Source organism: Exophiala viscosa (genome assembly GCF_022695815.1).
Source record: "Exophiala viscosa unplaced genomic scaffold EDD37scaffold_13, whole genome shotgun sequence".
In the NCBI taxonomy this organism is placed as follows: Eukaryota; Fungi; Ascomycota; class Eurotiomycetes; order Chaetothyriales; family Herpotrichiellaceae; genus Exophiala; species Exophiala viscosa.
The window spans coordinates 547,178-563,075 of record NW_026944365.1 but is presented as its reverse complement, the minus strand read 5'-3'; the positions used below and the strand labels follow the sequence as shown (position 1 = coordinate 563,075).

Sequence of the window (15,898 nt, the reverse complement as noted above, 5' to 3'; positions counted from 1 at the left end):
ACCCATGGCGAATAATACACGTGTTTTCCATACTAGTCAAGCGGTGTGGTATGTTGCGCCTTGTTTGGCCTTGTTTGGCCTTGTTTGGCCTTGTTTGGCTTGAGGATCGGGTTGTTTACGAGTTTTGACAACTCGTTCACTGTTATACTTCTGACGTGTCACGATGATACACATGTACTGTGTGCATCCTGAGTACCATGATTTTACGGCCGACATGACTTTACCACAAATAGCAATAGCAACTTTTTCGGAGGAAGCTCAGGACATGTTTAGGTGATTTGGGGTCACTTTTTTCATTCGTCGCGAAGCAATCATACCTGATCTGCGCCTGCGCAAACGAAAACATCCAACGCCCCATTGTAGCCGGCCCAAGACCACCACATCGGAAAGGCCACACATGTCCAGACGTGGCTGGTCGAAGCTGATCCCATGATCCATCATTTTTGATGGCTACCACAATGTCCATATGTGTCATTCCGTCATATCCGATTGAATTAAGTATTAAAATCTTCAACCAAGTTGATTTTGTTTTTCGTGTCTCATCAAGTCGTTTTCCAGTTTGAAGAAGTGAACAGTCGTGTCATTGCGTTGTAGGGCGCAGTTCAATGTCGATGCCTTGGGCATGGTGGCGGCAGCTTACGTGGGTGCTCAAAGAGAAGTCTCGTGTTCAATGACATATCCGGAAAGTTGCAGCCGCGACTTGTCTTGCATTTCCGAAACAGCCTGATTCGAAATGTGACAGGTGACTCATGGGAAAAGGAAAGATCGGATCAGGACCTGATAAGTCCGAAGCAGATTGATTGGCCGCGCTCGAACCTCACAACATCTCGTCTTTGAGGTCTCCCTGCACGCTGCCCTGGCCGCTCTCCTCACCGTTGCCGCTGCCGCCAAGCTCTCTAACCTCGGCGGTGTCCCAGCAAAAACTGGTGAGATCGAGCATCCAGCGTTGATACTGCTCCTCGAGGAACTCAATGGTGAGAGGTTTAGGCCACGACTTGAACGTGTTGTCCGAGGTCGGGTCTTTAAGCGCGCTGTCGTAGGCTTTGAACGTCACGCGGTGGTGAGAGATATTGTGCCAGGAGTCGTCCATGTCGATGTGGAGTTGAGATCCGGAGAAGAGTTCGAATCTGTGAGCACGTAATCAGTACTGGCTCTGTCTACCTGTCTCGGATCGAGTTGCGGATAGGAGCGTGCTTGTGTGACAAGCTATCATCCGAGACAAGAATGGATGTCCATATTGAGGGATGGATACTTCAAATGACAATGCGGACTTACCCTATGTAGACGCCATTGTTGGTGCTGCCCAAGCTGATGATTTTTGCGCCGGGAGAAGTCTTGACCAAGTGATAGACCTCGCAGTACGGAATCAGATCTTGGTGACTGGGGTATTGAGAGAAGAATGGGAATTTGAGCTGTCGCGCATTGATTAGTATGCTAGCATGACGTGCAAAAAGACAAGCCAGATCGGCTCGGAAAGCTTACGAAGTGCAGATCTCTAGTCTTGTTCTCCTCGTGCTTGACGTCCCAGAAGTGCCGGAGGACGATCTGATCCGTGCGCGAAAGGTTACTGACGACGTTTGACGGCAGCGCGGACATTTGATACTGTTGCGGAGGGCGATTTGCAAAGTCAAAGCTCGAACTGGTATTGGCAGAGACTGGTCTGGAGTGGGAGTCATGATGAGACCCAGAAGTGCCGTTGGGCATCATGGGCGCGTGCGTGAGCGGCGGTGTAAACGAGGTTGGCGGTGATTGGGGCGCCTGGGGATTGTGCACGGAACTCGAACGAGAGAATCTCCGCATATTGAGGAATGGCGGCATGATATTGAGAAGGCAGGAGAAGAAAAAGAGGTCCAAGAGCGAGAGAAATAAGAAAAATAAGATATTTTAGCTTGGTATTAGTTTGGGCAAATGAGATGGAAATGAAATGAAGAGGCTGCAGTTTGGTGAAATGAGATTCGATTCAATTGAGGTGGTTGGAAAAGGCTGAGATGGAGTCGAAGAAGGACTCGTCACTGTTGGATTTTGATAAGTATGGAGGTCGGAGATCGACATGGATCAAGGCTCGATACAGTCTAGCGGCGGCACGGGAAGTCGGAAGTCAATGCCAAGAGTCCGCTCGGAAAAGCTGCCATAAATATACTCCCTTACAAGAGTGTTCACTCCCCGGATCACAACCAACCTCCTTTACTCCTCGACAAACAGGTTCTCCGATTAAAAACATCACCAAAGACATACCACCTCTGATGCTTGGATTCGTTGATAATCCACATCACGCTCATCCAGTCCATGTCGCCGCAGCATATGGTTCCGCGCCCATGAAAACCCCAATCCCGTCCATCCACACATATAGCATGAATATCTTCTTGGGGGGTCCCTTGCTCGTCTTGCATCTTGTCCTTGCCTCTCGTTTTGGCTCGCTGGACTCGGTGCCTGCTTATGAGTAGATTGTGGTCCAGCTGGCCGTAGCGACTGCCTTGAGGAGCCCAGGACATTGTCACTGTCATGAACTTTCGGTCGAAGTTGCCTGGCGTTTGTTGCCGCTCCCATGGATTGAGCTGGGACATTGCCGCCGCGGCCGCCGCGGCCGCCAGAAGCCTGCCTTGTGGTCATGTTGTACGATGCTGATGTTGCCTCTACCATTGGCCCATACCGAAGTGATAGCAAGCCATGGTAAGCATCCACCTCTCGTCGGTTGTAGGCTCTCCAACTTCCTGCTGGCCCAGTGAATGTGTCGGTATCGGGACTCGCCAACAACTGTCTGTTATGCTGATCTGCTGTTGCTCTACCTGTAGTGATAAGTTGGGGATGGCTGATAAGAGGATTTTCGACCGCCAACCGTCTGCCGGAAGAATGTGCATGACTTGGGGCCATTGCCGTGCCGCCAACACTGTGCGAGTGGCCCGGAATGAGCTGTGGAGGGCGTCTCGAAGCTTCGACAGGTGGAAGACGACCGTTACGGACGCTGCTTGCGGCTGGGGTGATGTGAGAGGGGTTCAATGCTGTGGTATACGCGTCTTGTCTGGCTGGTGCCAGGGGCCTTAGTTGTCCGGCCTGGGTCCTGCTTGCTGCTCTTCCATCCTGGTCCTGAGACTGTCGCTGTTTGGACATGCTTCCTGGTGCTTGCTTCACTCCTGATTCTTCCAATCTGTAATGTGTGGATTTCCTGTTGCTGGTGCATGTGTGGAGGTAAAATATTCGATACCAATTTTGACTAAGGATACTACTTTCCAGCAACGGCGAGTCGGCGACATGGAATGGCGAAACGTGAATCGGATCAAACATTGCACGAGGACAGCCGAGATGTCCGAGGTCGTCACCTTCGCTCCTTCCATTCACGCTTTGCCTACTGGCCTTCACCAAGGATCAACACAGACCGGGCCCAAGCTATGCAGTTAGGGTTATGAAATTCACTGTCAGAGACCATCTTGAAGATATGTAGCATGCACGAACACACTACACAGTCAAATATCTGGTTGTCGAAAGGAAAACGATGCTTTGCTTTCGTCTAGTCGAGCGAGCAGTTTAGGGCCATGGACATACGGAAACAAGCAGGAGGAAACGAGAGGAAAGAACGTAGGTAATGGTTTTGATTTGTTTTGACGGCTCAAGTTTCTAAGCTATATAAGCCTCAGGCGCGGAACAGGCCTTCCCTGGTGGTAGCAGGCGTCGCAGTGGTAGTGAAAGACTTGTTTGTTGGCGAAGGTGTGAATTCGTTGGAGAGTGATTCTCACTGTCAGTCGAATTTGTACTCATGCGAGGACGGCCAACACCAAGGGACATTTGTGAGGTTGATCTTGACTCTTCGAAGGATATCGGCTTCGCGAACTCGGACTATCCGGCTATATTCGTTGGCATTGTTATCGCAGTACGACATCCACACCAGCTCTAGAGTCAATTGTGCAGGCTGTGGTCGTCGAGTTGACCGTGCATCTCTTCGGTGATCTGCTGCTGAGGGAATGAAATGGTCACATGTTCTTTCCGGGCCAGGGCTGGGTAGTCCTTTGCCTGCTCCTTCAGGGTGTTTTGTTGGTCTTGTAGAGCCTTCAACTCCTGCTCTTTGGCCTCTTTCTGCTGCTTCTCGCTATTGAAGCCAGTAGAGCGGGCAGCTGCTGACCCTCAGTATCCCATTGAACCCACAATTTCTTGCCCTCGTCCATCAAGTACTTTCGCTCATTCAACCATTGCTCGTATTGACTAACACCTCTGTTGAAATTGCTCTACAGGTCCTCATAGGCCTCTTGACTGGTTGCATCTCGCATATTGAGCTGTCTTAGCTCATCGTCGTGCTCCTTCTTTAGCGTGGCGACTTTCGCTTTCAGCTCGTAGCTATTGATGGATCCAGGGTTGCGGCGAAGAGCATTCCTACGTGGTCGAAGTTGAAGAGCAGCTCTTGAAGGGTGGGGAGAGCGGCTGTGAGGTTGCGACATCAACATTTGAACATTGACCAAAGCGAGGCTGGTTCCCGATGATGTTTCGGGACATCTCGACAGGTCGATTGCGCAGGGGAAGGTCGTGATGTTGGAAAGGTGCCGGGTAGTGGACATGATCGAGATAGTCGAAGCCCCACAAATCCATAGTAGAACAGCGGGTAAAGGCGGCAAAAGTCCATTTCAAAAGGTAAAAACGACGGAAGCTCAAGCTCGACTGGTTCCCAAGTGATAGGAATCCACAAACCGGCGTAGCGCTTGGGTTTTCGCTGCTTGCAAGCTTTCAGCAGCCGTCTCTTGCGGTCGCACTTTTTGGCTGGCTCCCCGACTTGGTCGATGCCACGCTTTCGACCAGGCACCAATACCAAGGTGAGCAGATGAACACACGGACTAGCCATCTTTTGGAAACTAGTGCATCCTTCCTGGTGATCAATGCCATTGCAATGGCGCGGACGTCAGAGGAGAATGGTGTTGGTCAAATCGACTTGGGTTCAAGAATACAGCAGTCAATTTCGAGGTATTTGAGCCATTCGCTGAAGGTCTGGTTGAGAGGAGGTCCATAGCAGAGACTGCCCCAGTGGAGGATGAAGTAGTTTTGGGTGTACAGGACTTGCAGGGCTTCATGACTGACTTCTCTGCAGAGTAGAAGGGCGGCGAGGTTGATGTCTTCTGGATATCTGGAGACAAGGTGGCCATTGAAAGACTGGAGGGAGATTGGGTGGTCCTGGACGAATACTGCTTGGTAAATCGCCTGCCGCACTTCGTATGAGAGCAAGAGAAAGTTGGTTGCTCGGCTAGCACTCGACGCTGTGATTCTGTTGCCTTCTGAGCGAGCTGACATGGGAGTTGAGGCAATTGTGGCCATCTCCATTTGCATGTCTTTCGCTTCAGTGGCCCTCGTACACCTCATTGCGCAGGTCCATTGACCGTGCCATTGAGTGTCTGCCAGACATTGCCGTTGCGGATGTCGAAAATCATTGCCTCTCGCTTCCGACTGTCGTGCAGCGGCATCACGCCATCGGCGTCCTAGGCCATTCGAACTCTGCGTGAGATTCCATGCACGTCGGTCTCGTGCTCATCGCCTGCCACAAGGAGATCCTGTGGTATCTCTCGTTAGCTACTGTCTTGCAAGTGAAACATCGATCATATGCCATCATGAATCGACAGCAGAGAAGACGTGCGTTGTCGAGGGTCTGACAGGAAGAAGAATGGGTCGAGGAGCAGCGAGCCCAATAGCTTCGAGATGCAAGGGACAAGGATAGCTGCAGTCTTGCCAGATCTGCTGGGTATGGATGTAACATACCTTGAGAGAACCTGAATGTCGCCACCATATCTTTTTATATATATACCGGCCAAGTCGCTGGCGATGGTGATGATCTGCGTGAGGTCTTGACCGGTATAATCATGCTCAAGCACATTCAAATGCTGCTGAGTTTCTGTGCTGGAGGCTGGTGCATCGGTGCTGGAGGAGTTTGGGCATCAAGCTGCCAATGGTTCGTCCATTGAGGTGACAGTGACGGAAGCCGGGCACATGGGAGGTGGTCAGCATGATCCCAGTGGTGCTGGCTGTGGTGGCGGCGCGGGTCAACGAACAAATCGATCTTTTGAGAGCCTGGAAGTTGCTAGATGCAGGCGCACAGCGCCCAATACCAGCCATGTGATGAAGGGTGATCACATAGGCTTGGATGGGGTGCGAAGTCGTATCCGCAGAGAGTGATGTTGTCAAGCATCACTGGGCGCAGGCCAGAGACATGGCATACTTCATGATCCATGCAAAGAATGGATTCATCTTGCCGGCGGACCTAGCCATATCTCTTGACGCTACCTCGCATGACTGAGAGAAGTTGTTGATATATAGTTCAGGCCAGCTGAACGATTCTGAAGGGTTGATTTGTTTTCTATGTATGAGTGTATGAGGAGGAAAGGAAAAGGAGAGAAACCTGGAATCAGAGGAAGAATTTATACCCATTGCAACCAGGTGTGACAGTAAGGCAGTGACTGAGAAGCAGCACTGTCTGCAAACACTTCCAGTACATCCCCACCGTGACGGTAGAACTTCCTCGCCGACCAGGGAATGGCCGCTCAGGCAATGGAGCTACTTCTGGGTCACTATTGTCCTCTGACAAGGCATCTCAGAGCCTTGAATAGCCCTGAATGCCTTTGACGGCTACTTCACATCATCAAGCAGCGTTGAATGGGGTGGTAATGCAAGCATTCTGATATCCAGGACCATGTAACGGCTGAGAAGGGAGGACTTCGAATGGTGATGGGTCTGGTAGTCAGGTCTGTCCGATCTGCAAGTCGCCAGTGCTGACACATCATGATGTGCACTGGAATGTGCAAAGGAGGTTTTGTCCGGATTACTGAGATAGGTTGTGGAATGTAGATAGCGTTATGATCCCTCATCACCCATTGAAATCGTAGTATCTGCATTCCATTCACGGTGCTTTCATAACTTGGTAGACTTGCAGCACAGAATCAGAGAGTCCTGACGGTGACCAGATCAGCTCGATGTCTGCCAGTATGGCTGCATGTGTTTCGTTGCCGTCCTGGGCAATCTTTGAACAGGAGATTTGAACAGCGACTATAAGGTACGTTTCCCACCGTTCAAGCACCATGACCATGCGACCAGTCTGACGCGCCTAGCAGTAAAGTCAACATACCTTTCCGCCCACGACTTGCAAGTTCCGTCGCATGCGCCGCCGACTTCTCCAACATCGCGTACACCCCCGGGAGCCCGAGTCTTGCTGCCTCGATGGAGTCTCCACCTTCGAGACAAAGAACACCCGAGTAAGACAAAGAAAGAGCTGGACAACATTGGCCATACAACCTATGGAACAATGCCACAATCCCACTCCACCACTCATGCGCCTCGTTCGGCGCAATACTTTTTGACCTCCTTGTCCAATTTGTCCCTCTGGGAGACGACGTTCTCCATCAAGTCCTTTACGACTTTGATCTCTGAACTCTCTACCTTGCCCTCCTCAATGACACCCTTCAGTCCGCTCTCCTTATACACCGAGTCCATCAAATCCATGACTGCAAAGAGTTGATTAGGCAACCAAGTGACAATGGGACTTCCACCAGTTGCTGTCGGATGAGCAGTGCGCTTGATGATGTACTCCCTCGCAAAGAGCCAGTGACGCCAACGGAAACTGCGCACATGTTCGAGCAATTTCAGGTACAATGTTGGAAGAAGCATCGAGTGCTCAACATCAGCAGCATTGATGCTGTCGACACAGTATTTCTTCACGCCGACTTCTGCACTCTTGCTCATGACCCACGCCAGGAACTCTCGATGTGGTTTAGGCCGATACTGTCGGAAATCCTTCAAGATGTCCGTGAGAGGGTTGGTAGGCATGGGAATTTCCAGCAGGTGGTCAAGAAGAGGAATGATACTGTCATTGGCACCTGACTCGCCACGGAAATGGAGTGGTTTGTTGTCCCCGTATCTTGTGCCTTGATAGATCACGCCGTTGGGAAACATGGACTGCGAGGTTATGCCGAAGATGAAGGTGCGATAGGAGATGTAGTCCTTCGGCAAAGAGTGCGTCCACATCTGCTCCATGTGTTCTTCAATGCGTTTCATAGCCGACAGCATTATCTGAAACGCAGTGATCGCAGCCCCGGTGTGCCTCGGTATGTTTTCGATGACGGCGAGGAGGTCTGTTGCGCCCTGAATCAAAGGTCCTGTCTCCTGTACCATGTGGATGTGTGTCAAGATGAAGCCGGCTTCGGAGCTGGTTGGGTCGAGACCTTGCTCGAACGCACGTATGAGCCGCAGGTTGTCGTACACGCTGGCTCCAAGATTGAGGTTGACGAGACTGTAATTGTACAATGCATACGATGCCGCGTACGACATGAATGGAGGGATGTCAAGACTGTTGTTATGGCATGTGTCAGCAGAGTAACGAGCATGACATAACATGGGGGTTACTCACATATCAGCAGCCGCGACCAAAGGCGCAGCAATGCATCGAGGCAGTATTGGCCGACCCAAACCGTAGCCAGCATTGTTGTCCTTGGACCATGTTTCCCAGCAGGGCTCCAACAAGTAAGAACTGGCGAGGAAGCTATAGTCACGGAACAGAGCCGTGACAGCCTCAAGGTCGTAGCGGTGTCCTGCGCCGTCCAGAATGCGCAGATTATCGAGATGGTGTGTCAAGTCTGGTAGTGCTCCTGAGTCGATCAACGGTCCAAGAGCGAACTTGGCGAGTAGTCCAGGCGTGCCGTCTGCTTTGACAACGGGCATGTCATCGAGGATCTCCGAAAGGGCGTCAAAATGAGCCGGAAGACGACGCATAGGAGGCCGGCAAGGGAGAAAGCCCGTGGTCGTGGTGATGGTAAATGGATCGGTGGATCGAGGGATGCTTGAAGCATCGTCATCAAGATGGGGAAATAGGCTGGATAGCGCTGGAAGCGGCGGCGACTCTGTGAGATAAGCCATGGTGGTGTTGCGCCAGAGGCGGTGATGTTGAGGCTGGAGAGAGAGACTTGGGACTGATAGGCGCGGAAACAAAGGTATGTGCACAAAGGTCGATGTGAAGGAGGCCACGTGACTCCTTTTTACCTGGAAATGCTTCTGGATGCGTAAAGGACGTCCGAAGGTACTGGATTGCAGAGATCGAAATTGGGCGGGCTCAGTTGTATATATCATCCTTGGCCGGTACTAATTCCGGCCAAACTGGGTCCAGAAGATAGGAGAAAAGCGACACTTTGATGAGGGGTTGGAGGGACCTGATGCAACACAAAGTGCCTGTCCTATGTCTAGACATCAAAACTGACGAGATCGCCTCATTCTCGACACTCTGGTCATTCTGAACGGTCATAATTGGTTCTCATAGGGGGTGCGCAGCCTCGTCTTGGCGTCGATGATGCAGCCCTGCCATGACCATTGACTGTACCAGATGCCCTCTGAGTGCATGCAAATGCTGCAAATGATCTGCTGAGGAAGGTGGCGCGTCCTTCCATCACCTTCCGAGTCCCTCAGGTGGTTTTGAATGTCGCCCGTCGAGCCGCGCTGATACTCACTGTGTGCCACCTCCGGCCACTCGGCAAATGTCGCAGGATATTTAGATTTCGAAAAATCATGCGCGCAGAATGAGGTGTGTTGAAAAGGAGAAGCCCACCAGACCCCTCCTCAGGTTTTATTGTTGTGTAATGAATTGTTCTCGAGGCCGGAACCAGATACGCCATGCTTTCTCATCCTTTCCTCTGAATGGTCTGGCCGGAATATATGCGGCCTCAGCCTGACACGTGATATGAGTCAAAGTGAGCTGCGATTGGTCTGGCCGGAACCCGTACCGGCCTTGCGATGACGTCATAAGGTGTTGGTGTGCTTACCTTGTCAGCCTCGTGGAGCTGGGGAGTTTGTGGCCATTAACTTCTTGGGAAGCTGCTGGACGGCGTCCATTACATGTTTGCAAGAACAATGCACATATAATCGGTACTCAAGGATGCTTCCGAAGCGTGAGGTGGAAGAAGGGACGTGTCAGCATTGGAAGAATTCGCTTCTCTTCCAGCTGTAAGGCTCAAATGTCACCTCAACAAGCAATAGGCCGAAAGAGACGAGCAGCCTCGCATGTCATTTGGTGCGGGGCTGCGTGAGACTGGCAAGACTCTAAGCGTCGAAAGGAATGAGGATGGGATTAAGAGTAAGAATGCAAGTGTCCTCCTTCAGGCCGGTACTTAGCCGCGGAGAGCATTCTGCGGAGAACCTGCAGGAAGCTACAAGGACTCGAAGCGAGATGCACCTCGGCCAGTAGACCGAAGCAGGCCGATCATCACTCAATCAGAAGAACATCAATTTTCCCATTTGTCCAAGTATCATCAGCTATCCATTGGCGGCTATATGCAATCGAAATCAATCCCATGCAGTGAAACTCCTTGCTAAAATAATCACCATTTTGAAACCCACAGAATGCTCTCAATAGACCTTTTTCAAACTCCAACCTGCACCAACTACTCTCGCAGCGGACAGCGTCGTCAGCGAGGCAGCATAAGCGCAACATGTGAAGACAATCAGCCCCCAGTATTGCCCATTGCACCTAGTCACCAACTGGCCAGCGATAGGAATACCGGTCAAAGACCCGAAAGACACCAAAGTGTAACATGTCGCGTAATATCGACCATAGTTCTCAACCCTGCACAACTGGCCGACACACACAGGTGTCAGTGAGATACCGGAGCCTGAGGCGAATCCAAAGCTCAGTGCATAGATGATGATCAACGGCATAGACCCGTTCGCCGGTAGCCAGAATGCCAGGGTGAAAATCAGACACAATGTAAGCGTGATGCACATGGAATTGAATCGTCCAATCTTGTCAGCCCAGAAACCGGGGAAGTACCGGCCAAAGCACGATCCGGTGTTCAGGATGGCGATGAGCTGATAGGAGAATTGCGTCGATATTCCATTGCTCAGGGCGTAGCTGGAAAGATAGGTCAAGGGAACGAAAAGTCCCCATTCGACGAAGAAGACGCCAAACGTCGTCAACGCAAAGACAGGATCTCGGAATATGCGGAAGTCGGGAAGCATATTTTCCTTGCTTGCTTTTTGTGGAGGCAGGCGGGATCGGATGAACAAGTTGGCGAAGATGAGTAACACGAGATTGACCAAGGCGACGACCCTTGTCGACCATGCCCAGCCAATTTTAGGGAAGAGAGCCTGCAGCGCAAGTGGGAAGACGATTCCTCCCAAAGAACCTCCAGCGGCAGCAAGTCCAGTCGCTTGTCCTCTCTTTCGGAGAAAAAAGTGTCCCACAGCTGCGATGGCTGGAGTGAACACCAACGACGTCCCAAGCCCGCCCATGACACCAATCACAATCAAAAACTGGTAGTACTTGTGGCAGACACCCATCAGGAGTACCGCAGCCATCAGCAGAACCGAGCCGGCCAGGACCAGTAAGCGGGGTCCCTTCGCATCGAAGATAGGCCCAATCTGAATGCCGAAGAAAAAGGACAGGAAGGCGTAGATTCCGAATATCCAGCCGATTGTACTATCGGTGTAGTTCTGCAGTTGATGTGTGGACAGATACGCCTGATACGTTCCTAGAGTATTCATTATACTTTCAATGTCAGCAAGGTGGTCATTCGGCACTGGAAAGATGGGTGAACTTACCCAAGGCTAGCTGTCAAGCCGCAAAATGATCCAAACACACAGAGCCACGCTTCTCGACCTCCTTCCGGATACGTGTTTCCATACGCGTCTGTGGACTCTCTGCTGGCATTGCGCATATCGCTCGGCAATTCCCGCAAGGTGGACACAGAAGTTGAAGACGAAGAACTTCGAGGGCGCTGTGAACGAACAGAGCCATGTCGACTCTGGACCTGTTCGAGATCATGACTGTAGGAAACGAAAGGAGCAGCGTATACGGAAGACGGCGCTGTTGGCTGGCGGGATCCTAGATCGGGTCGTTTGAGAGTTGCAAGTTCTTGAGCGTTTTCTTTTTTGGATGAATTGCTGTCTTGAATGTCTCCCGGTGCGAAGGAGACTCCCGATGTCTTCTCATTTTCCTGCCATGATGTTTTCTCGTTGTCCAGGTGAGACCTGGGTTGACCCGAAGACCATGCAGAATGATCTGGGTGATGGAGAGACTGATTTGGGCGGCTTGCGTCCTGGGATGGGCCCAGGGGAGTTCCGTGTGGTTGTTGTTCACTTGGATTGAAGGTCATGGACCCAGAATCCGGGGCGATGTTGTACGAAAAGGTCGGCACGAGCAGATCTTCAGCGATCTGGTTCCAAAGGTTCGGAGGAGAGAATTATATCCTCGTTGGGGCCTTCGTCTATCCTTGCTCTCTTATAGTTCTTCAATGTGCAATTTTCAAGATTTGAGGAATATCCAAATGGTCAGATGACTAGAGAGAAGGAAGCGATTTCGTACATGGAGAAAATTGTTTCTATGACCGTCCTCGGGCAAGTCCGAGAATGGGGAGTGAAATTTGCGGGCAGCATCGCACATCGAAAGTGGAGGATCTCATCATCGCGCAATATCCAATTGTCATTATGTACTCTTTGAGTATAGCGCAGAAATGCCGATCTACTCGTACTATCTCGCTATGTACTCCTAGCAAAGCCTAGGTAGTTGTTCTTGTACATGCATGAACCGTCACCGTACATCAGTCATCCCCTTATGGTGAGCCAGTCACAACGGAATGCAGCACGTCGCCGAACACCACACATTTACTTTATCGAAACAAAACAACTTCCTGGACAAGACTATGAACATTTACACTACCACAGTCAAGGAAAAGGCCGGGCAATGATCGGGAGGTAACTTCAATTTTGTACCATTACAGGTCATCAAGTCATCTTCTAGACAAATGAGTCTGCTTCCAAGCAGTCAGCGCCTCCCTCCGCGGTGTATGAGCATGTCAAGACAAATCAGATGCGCTCAAATGATTTTCGCGCCAAACCCCCACTCCAACGCGACTGACATGATGCTATTTATGATAAACTCATCAGCCGGTAACCACCACCACCGTAAACAGTTGTTGACCCAGAAACACTCCGTTATTATCTCACACTAAGCTCCTCTCTGAGTTTCGACGGAGCGGCATTTCCTCCAACTCCCGGGCCCTTGTTTCTCCGGCCCAGCAACGTCGAGTTGTCCAGACTTAACTCGAAAGGTTGCTTGTTCCTCCGACCAACATCTCGTTTGGCGGCAGCGGCAACAGCGGCGCTGTGTTGACCGTAGCCTCTTTCTTGTTGCTGTTGCTGTTGACTGTGATGCTGACTTCTAGCAGGGGCAGCAGCCGATCGGGCTTGTGCGGCTGTCGAGGGCTGAGAACCAAGGTTGGTCGAACGCATCTTTGCCTCCATACTTGAGACATCTGCTGGTTGTTGTGCCTTGGGTACTTTACTTGAGACTTCCTCCTCGTAATCATCGTCATCGTAATCATCATCCTCGTTCAATGAGTTTAGGCCACCAGGCAGCCCAGCACCTCGATAGCCTTGTTTGAAGTTTTTTCTTCTCTTAGCTTCTTCTTCTTGTCTGTGTACGGCGTAACCGACGTCAAATACTTCACGCAGGTTGACAGCTCCAGGGGATCGGAAGTCTGCTCGCTTGCCAGGAGTGGCCGGAGTTCCAAGGCCGTAAAGGTCAGTAGGAAATTCCTTTTGCCTCACTGCTAGAGGAGTGGCCAAAGGTGGAGCGTCGGAAGCGGCATATGTAGGCTCTTGAGTGTTTCGGATCCAAGGGTGTGCCAGAAACTGCTCAATCGTGAATCGCTGTTCTGGGTTGACAGTGAGTAGATGCGATACCAAATCTTGTGCCGACTTGGAGATGTCATCCCACCATGGTGAGAGAAAGGTGTATTGGCCACGAGCGACCTTTTCCGTCAGGACCTGGATGGATTCGTCGTAGAACGGAGGGAAACCACACAGCAGGGTGTACAAGACACATCCGAGAGCCCACATATCGACTGATTTGCTGTATCTTTCGTCCTTGACAATTTCGGGAGCCGTGTAGCCAACTGTGCCACATGGCGTCATGGTTTGGGAGTCCCAAATGACCTTTGACAGACCAAAATCGGCAATCTTGATTTGGCCAATGCCTCCAGCACCGACTCCGGGAACGAATTCGCCCTCGTCGGCCTTGTCCTCTTCGTCTGGTCCCCTTAGTTTGGGGCTACGGCTTGGAATAAAAGGAACAGGGTAGAAGAGAAGATTTTCGGGCTTGATGTCACTGCAGCATAATCAGCATGATGGCTCCAATTGGTGGGGCGGGATTTACTTACCGGTGAACGACACCGCATTCCTCGTGCAGATATAGCAATGCATCTGCGACTTGGGTGATGACGTGACGGCTGAGATCTTCGCTGAAATATGTCAAGCGAACGATCTGATGAAACAATTCGCCTCCAGGGCATAATTCAAGAACAATGTAGTAGTACTGTCGGGACTCGGAAAAGTCAATGAGCTTGACGATATTGGGATGATCAAGCTGCCGCATGATCTGGACTTCTTTGAGAATATTTGCTCTCTGAAGAAAAGTCAGTACATATGTAGCCAGAGGAAGGAGTGAGCCGCAGGGTTGATTGAATTTGACGTGACGACAAGCGAGGGGAAGGACAGAAAGATTGGATTGGATATGCGCACCTCCACGCCCTTCGGTTGTTTTTTGAAATTCGGATGAAGGTGAGCATCGCCCTAGGTCAGAGAGTTGGTTCTGCTTTAAAACAATAGGTCTGGATAAGAAGTGATGAGGAATTCAGGAATCATGTGCTGGAGAGAAGAAGGCAAGGAAAATGGGCAGTTTTAGTGTCCCCCAAATCCGGGCATACCTGATTCGAGTTCATTTCGAACTTTCGCACCACCTTGATGGCGACTTCGTCGTGAGTCGTTGTGTCTCTGGCCTTGTACACATTGCTGAAGGCACCGTCGCCCATCTTTTCTATCAGAATGTATCGTTCGAGTCCGGGATATCTGGGCATCTTTCCGGCTCTTTCCCGCTCCTCTGCAACAAGGGCTTCGATATCTGCTTGATGGATCTTCTGCTGCTTGCCCTGTTGATTGGCAGCAGCGTTGCCGGCTTGAGCAGCGACATTGCGGTTATCGATGGCAGCAGCGGAGTACTCGCCAGGATGTGGTTGAACTTGGTTCTGATGTTGATGTTGTCGGACGGGTGCAGGTTCACTTATGCCGTGGTGGTGTTTTTGTTGTTGAGCGTGTACAGGAGAGACGTTGGTGGTTGGTTGATCGCGGGGCGGCTCAGCAGCGCGGGCTTGCTTGCCATGACGTATGAAGTTCTTGAGGTTCTGAATGGTACTCATCTTTAGTGAGGTTCAATGGTATGTGTGATAAAGAATGGTCGACAAGGAGAGACGACGATGACAAATGACGAGTAGAGAGGGAGAAAGGAAGCTCTGTCGTGGTAGAAAAAGTTCCCCCAGGTTGGTATTGGTGGTTGCAGTAAAAAGGAAGGCGCGGATAGACGGCCAAAGGCAGGCGAGACTGAGTGATGAAAGGGGACTGGGCCAGATCTTCCTCGAAGTAACAGGCGAAGGAGTTTGTGATGATGACGATGACGATGATGATGAATAAGCCGCTGGGACAATAAGGTAATTTATGATGCAGGGTAAAAGGGTTGGTCGGTGGGCTGCGGGATGGACTGTGCAGAACAAAGACGCGTTGGGTGCAGGTGGTGAAGCAGAGATCTTTTGTGTTCTCTTTTCTTGAGCTTGGCTGGTGTGTCGCCGTACAGGAGTAGCTGCCAGATATCGTCTTTTTTTGTGCTCCAACAAAGGGGTGGAAATAGATAATGAGAGAAGATGGAGGGTGGAATGGTTGGTGGTAACAAGCAACTTCTGGGGGACGGCCGAGAAAACTAGTCCAAGGAAGTTGAACTGGAAAGTGAAAGCGGACACAAGCAGTTACGTATGAGATGATCTCAATGGGCAATGAATGGGTGGGGTAGTTGGCACTCACGGGCTCCTCCAGCCACTGGCCGTTGAGATTGGCGCCTAAACTTGTT

The 15,898-nt window shown here is 51.0% G+C and overlaps 6 protein-coding genes across 6 annotated transcripts; all 6 read right to left on the bottom strand.

Moving 5' to 3' along the window:
- Positions 1-817: 817 nt before the first annotated feature.
- On the bottom strand, positions 818-1,818 carry EDD37DRAFT_613148 (uncharacterized protein; the record flags this gene model as incomplete). The annotated part of the gene is made up of 4 exons (XM_062815428.1): positions 818-1,127; positions 1,162-1,206; positions 1,276-1,412; positions 1,483-1,818. 4 exons carry the CDS (start codon positions 1,816-1,818, stop codon positions 818-820), a joined length of 828 nt encoding a protein of 275 aa, XP_062666290.1.
- Positions 1,819-2,220: 402 nt separating this feature from the next.
- EDD37DRAFT_613147 (uncharacterized protein) lies at positions 2,221-3,282 on the bottom strand (the record flags this gene model as incomplete). Its single annotated transcript, XM_062815427.1, has 1 exon — positions 2,221-3,282. One exon carries the CDS (start codon positions 3,280-3,282, stop codon positions 2,221-2,223), a length of 1,062 nt encoding a protein of 353 aa, XP_062666289.1.
- Positions 3,283-3,891: 609 nt separating this feature from the next.
- EDD37DRAFT_653999 (uncharacterized protein) lies at positions 3,892-5,292 on the bottom strand (the record flags this gene model as incomplete). The annotated part of the gene is made up of 2 exons (XM_062818639.1): positions 3,892-4,106; positions 4,929-5,292. The coding sequence occupies 2 exons, from the start codon at positions 5,290-5,292 to the stop codon at positions 3,892-3,894; spliced, it is 579 nt and encodes a 192-aa protein (XP_062666288.1).
- A 1,998-nt stretch (positions 5,293-7,290) lies between these two features.
- Positions 7,291-8,874, bottom strand: EDD37DRAFT_569785 (indoleamine 2,3-dioxygenase; the record flags this gene model as incomplete). Its single annotated transcript, XM_062814241.1, has 2 exons — positions 7,291-8,308; positions 8,369-8,874. 2 exons carry the CDS (start codon positions 8,872-8,874, stop codon positions 7,291-7,293), a joined length of 1,524 nt encoding a protein of 507 aa, XP_062666287.1.
- A 1,318-nt stretch (positions 8,875-10,192) lies between these two features.
- On the bottom strand, positions 10,193-12,309 carry EDD37DRAFT_178662 (MFS transporter, MCP family, solute carrier family 16, member 10). Its single transcript, XM_062809933.1, has 2 exons — positions 11,545-12,309; positions 10,193-11,491 (listed from the first exon to the last, which is right to left on the bottom strand). The coding sequence occupies exons 1-2, from the start codon at positions 12,096-12,098 to the stop codon at positions 10,354-10,356; spliced, it is 1,692 nt and encodes a 563-aa protein (XP_062666286.1). The 5' UTR covers positions 12,099-12,309; the 3' UTR covers positions 10,193-10,353.
- Positions 12,310-12,819: 510 nt separating this feature from the next.
- Positions 12,820-15,587, bottom strand: EDD37DRAFT_178675 (kinase-like domain-containing protein). The gene is made up of 4 exons (XM_062809934.1): positions 14,709-15,587; positions 14,524-14,574; positions 14,163-14,407; positions 12,820-14,110 (listed from the first exon to the last, which is right to left on the bottom strand). The coding sequence occupies exons 1-4, from the start codon at positions 15,195-15,197 to the stop codon at positions 12,940-12,942; spliced, it is 1,956 nt and encodes a 651-aa protein (XP_062666285.1). The 5' UTR covers positions 15,198-15,587; the 3' UTR covers positions 12,820-12,939.
- Positions 15,588-15,898: the final 311 nt, after the last annotated feature.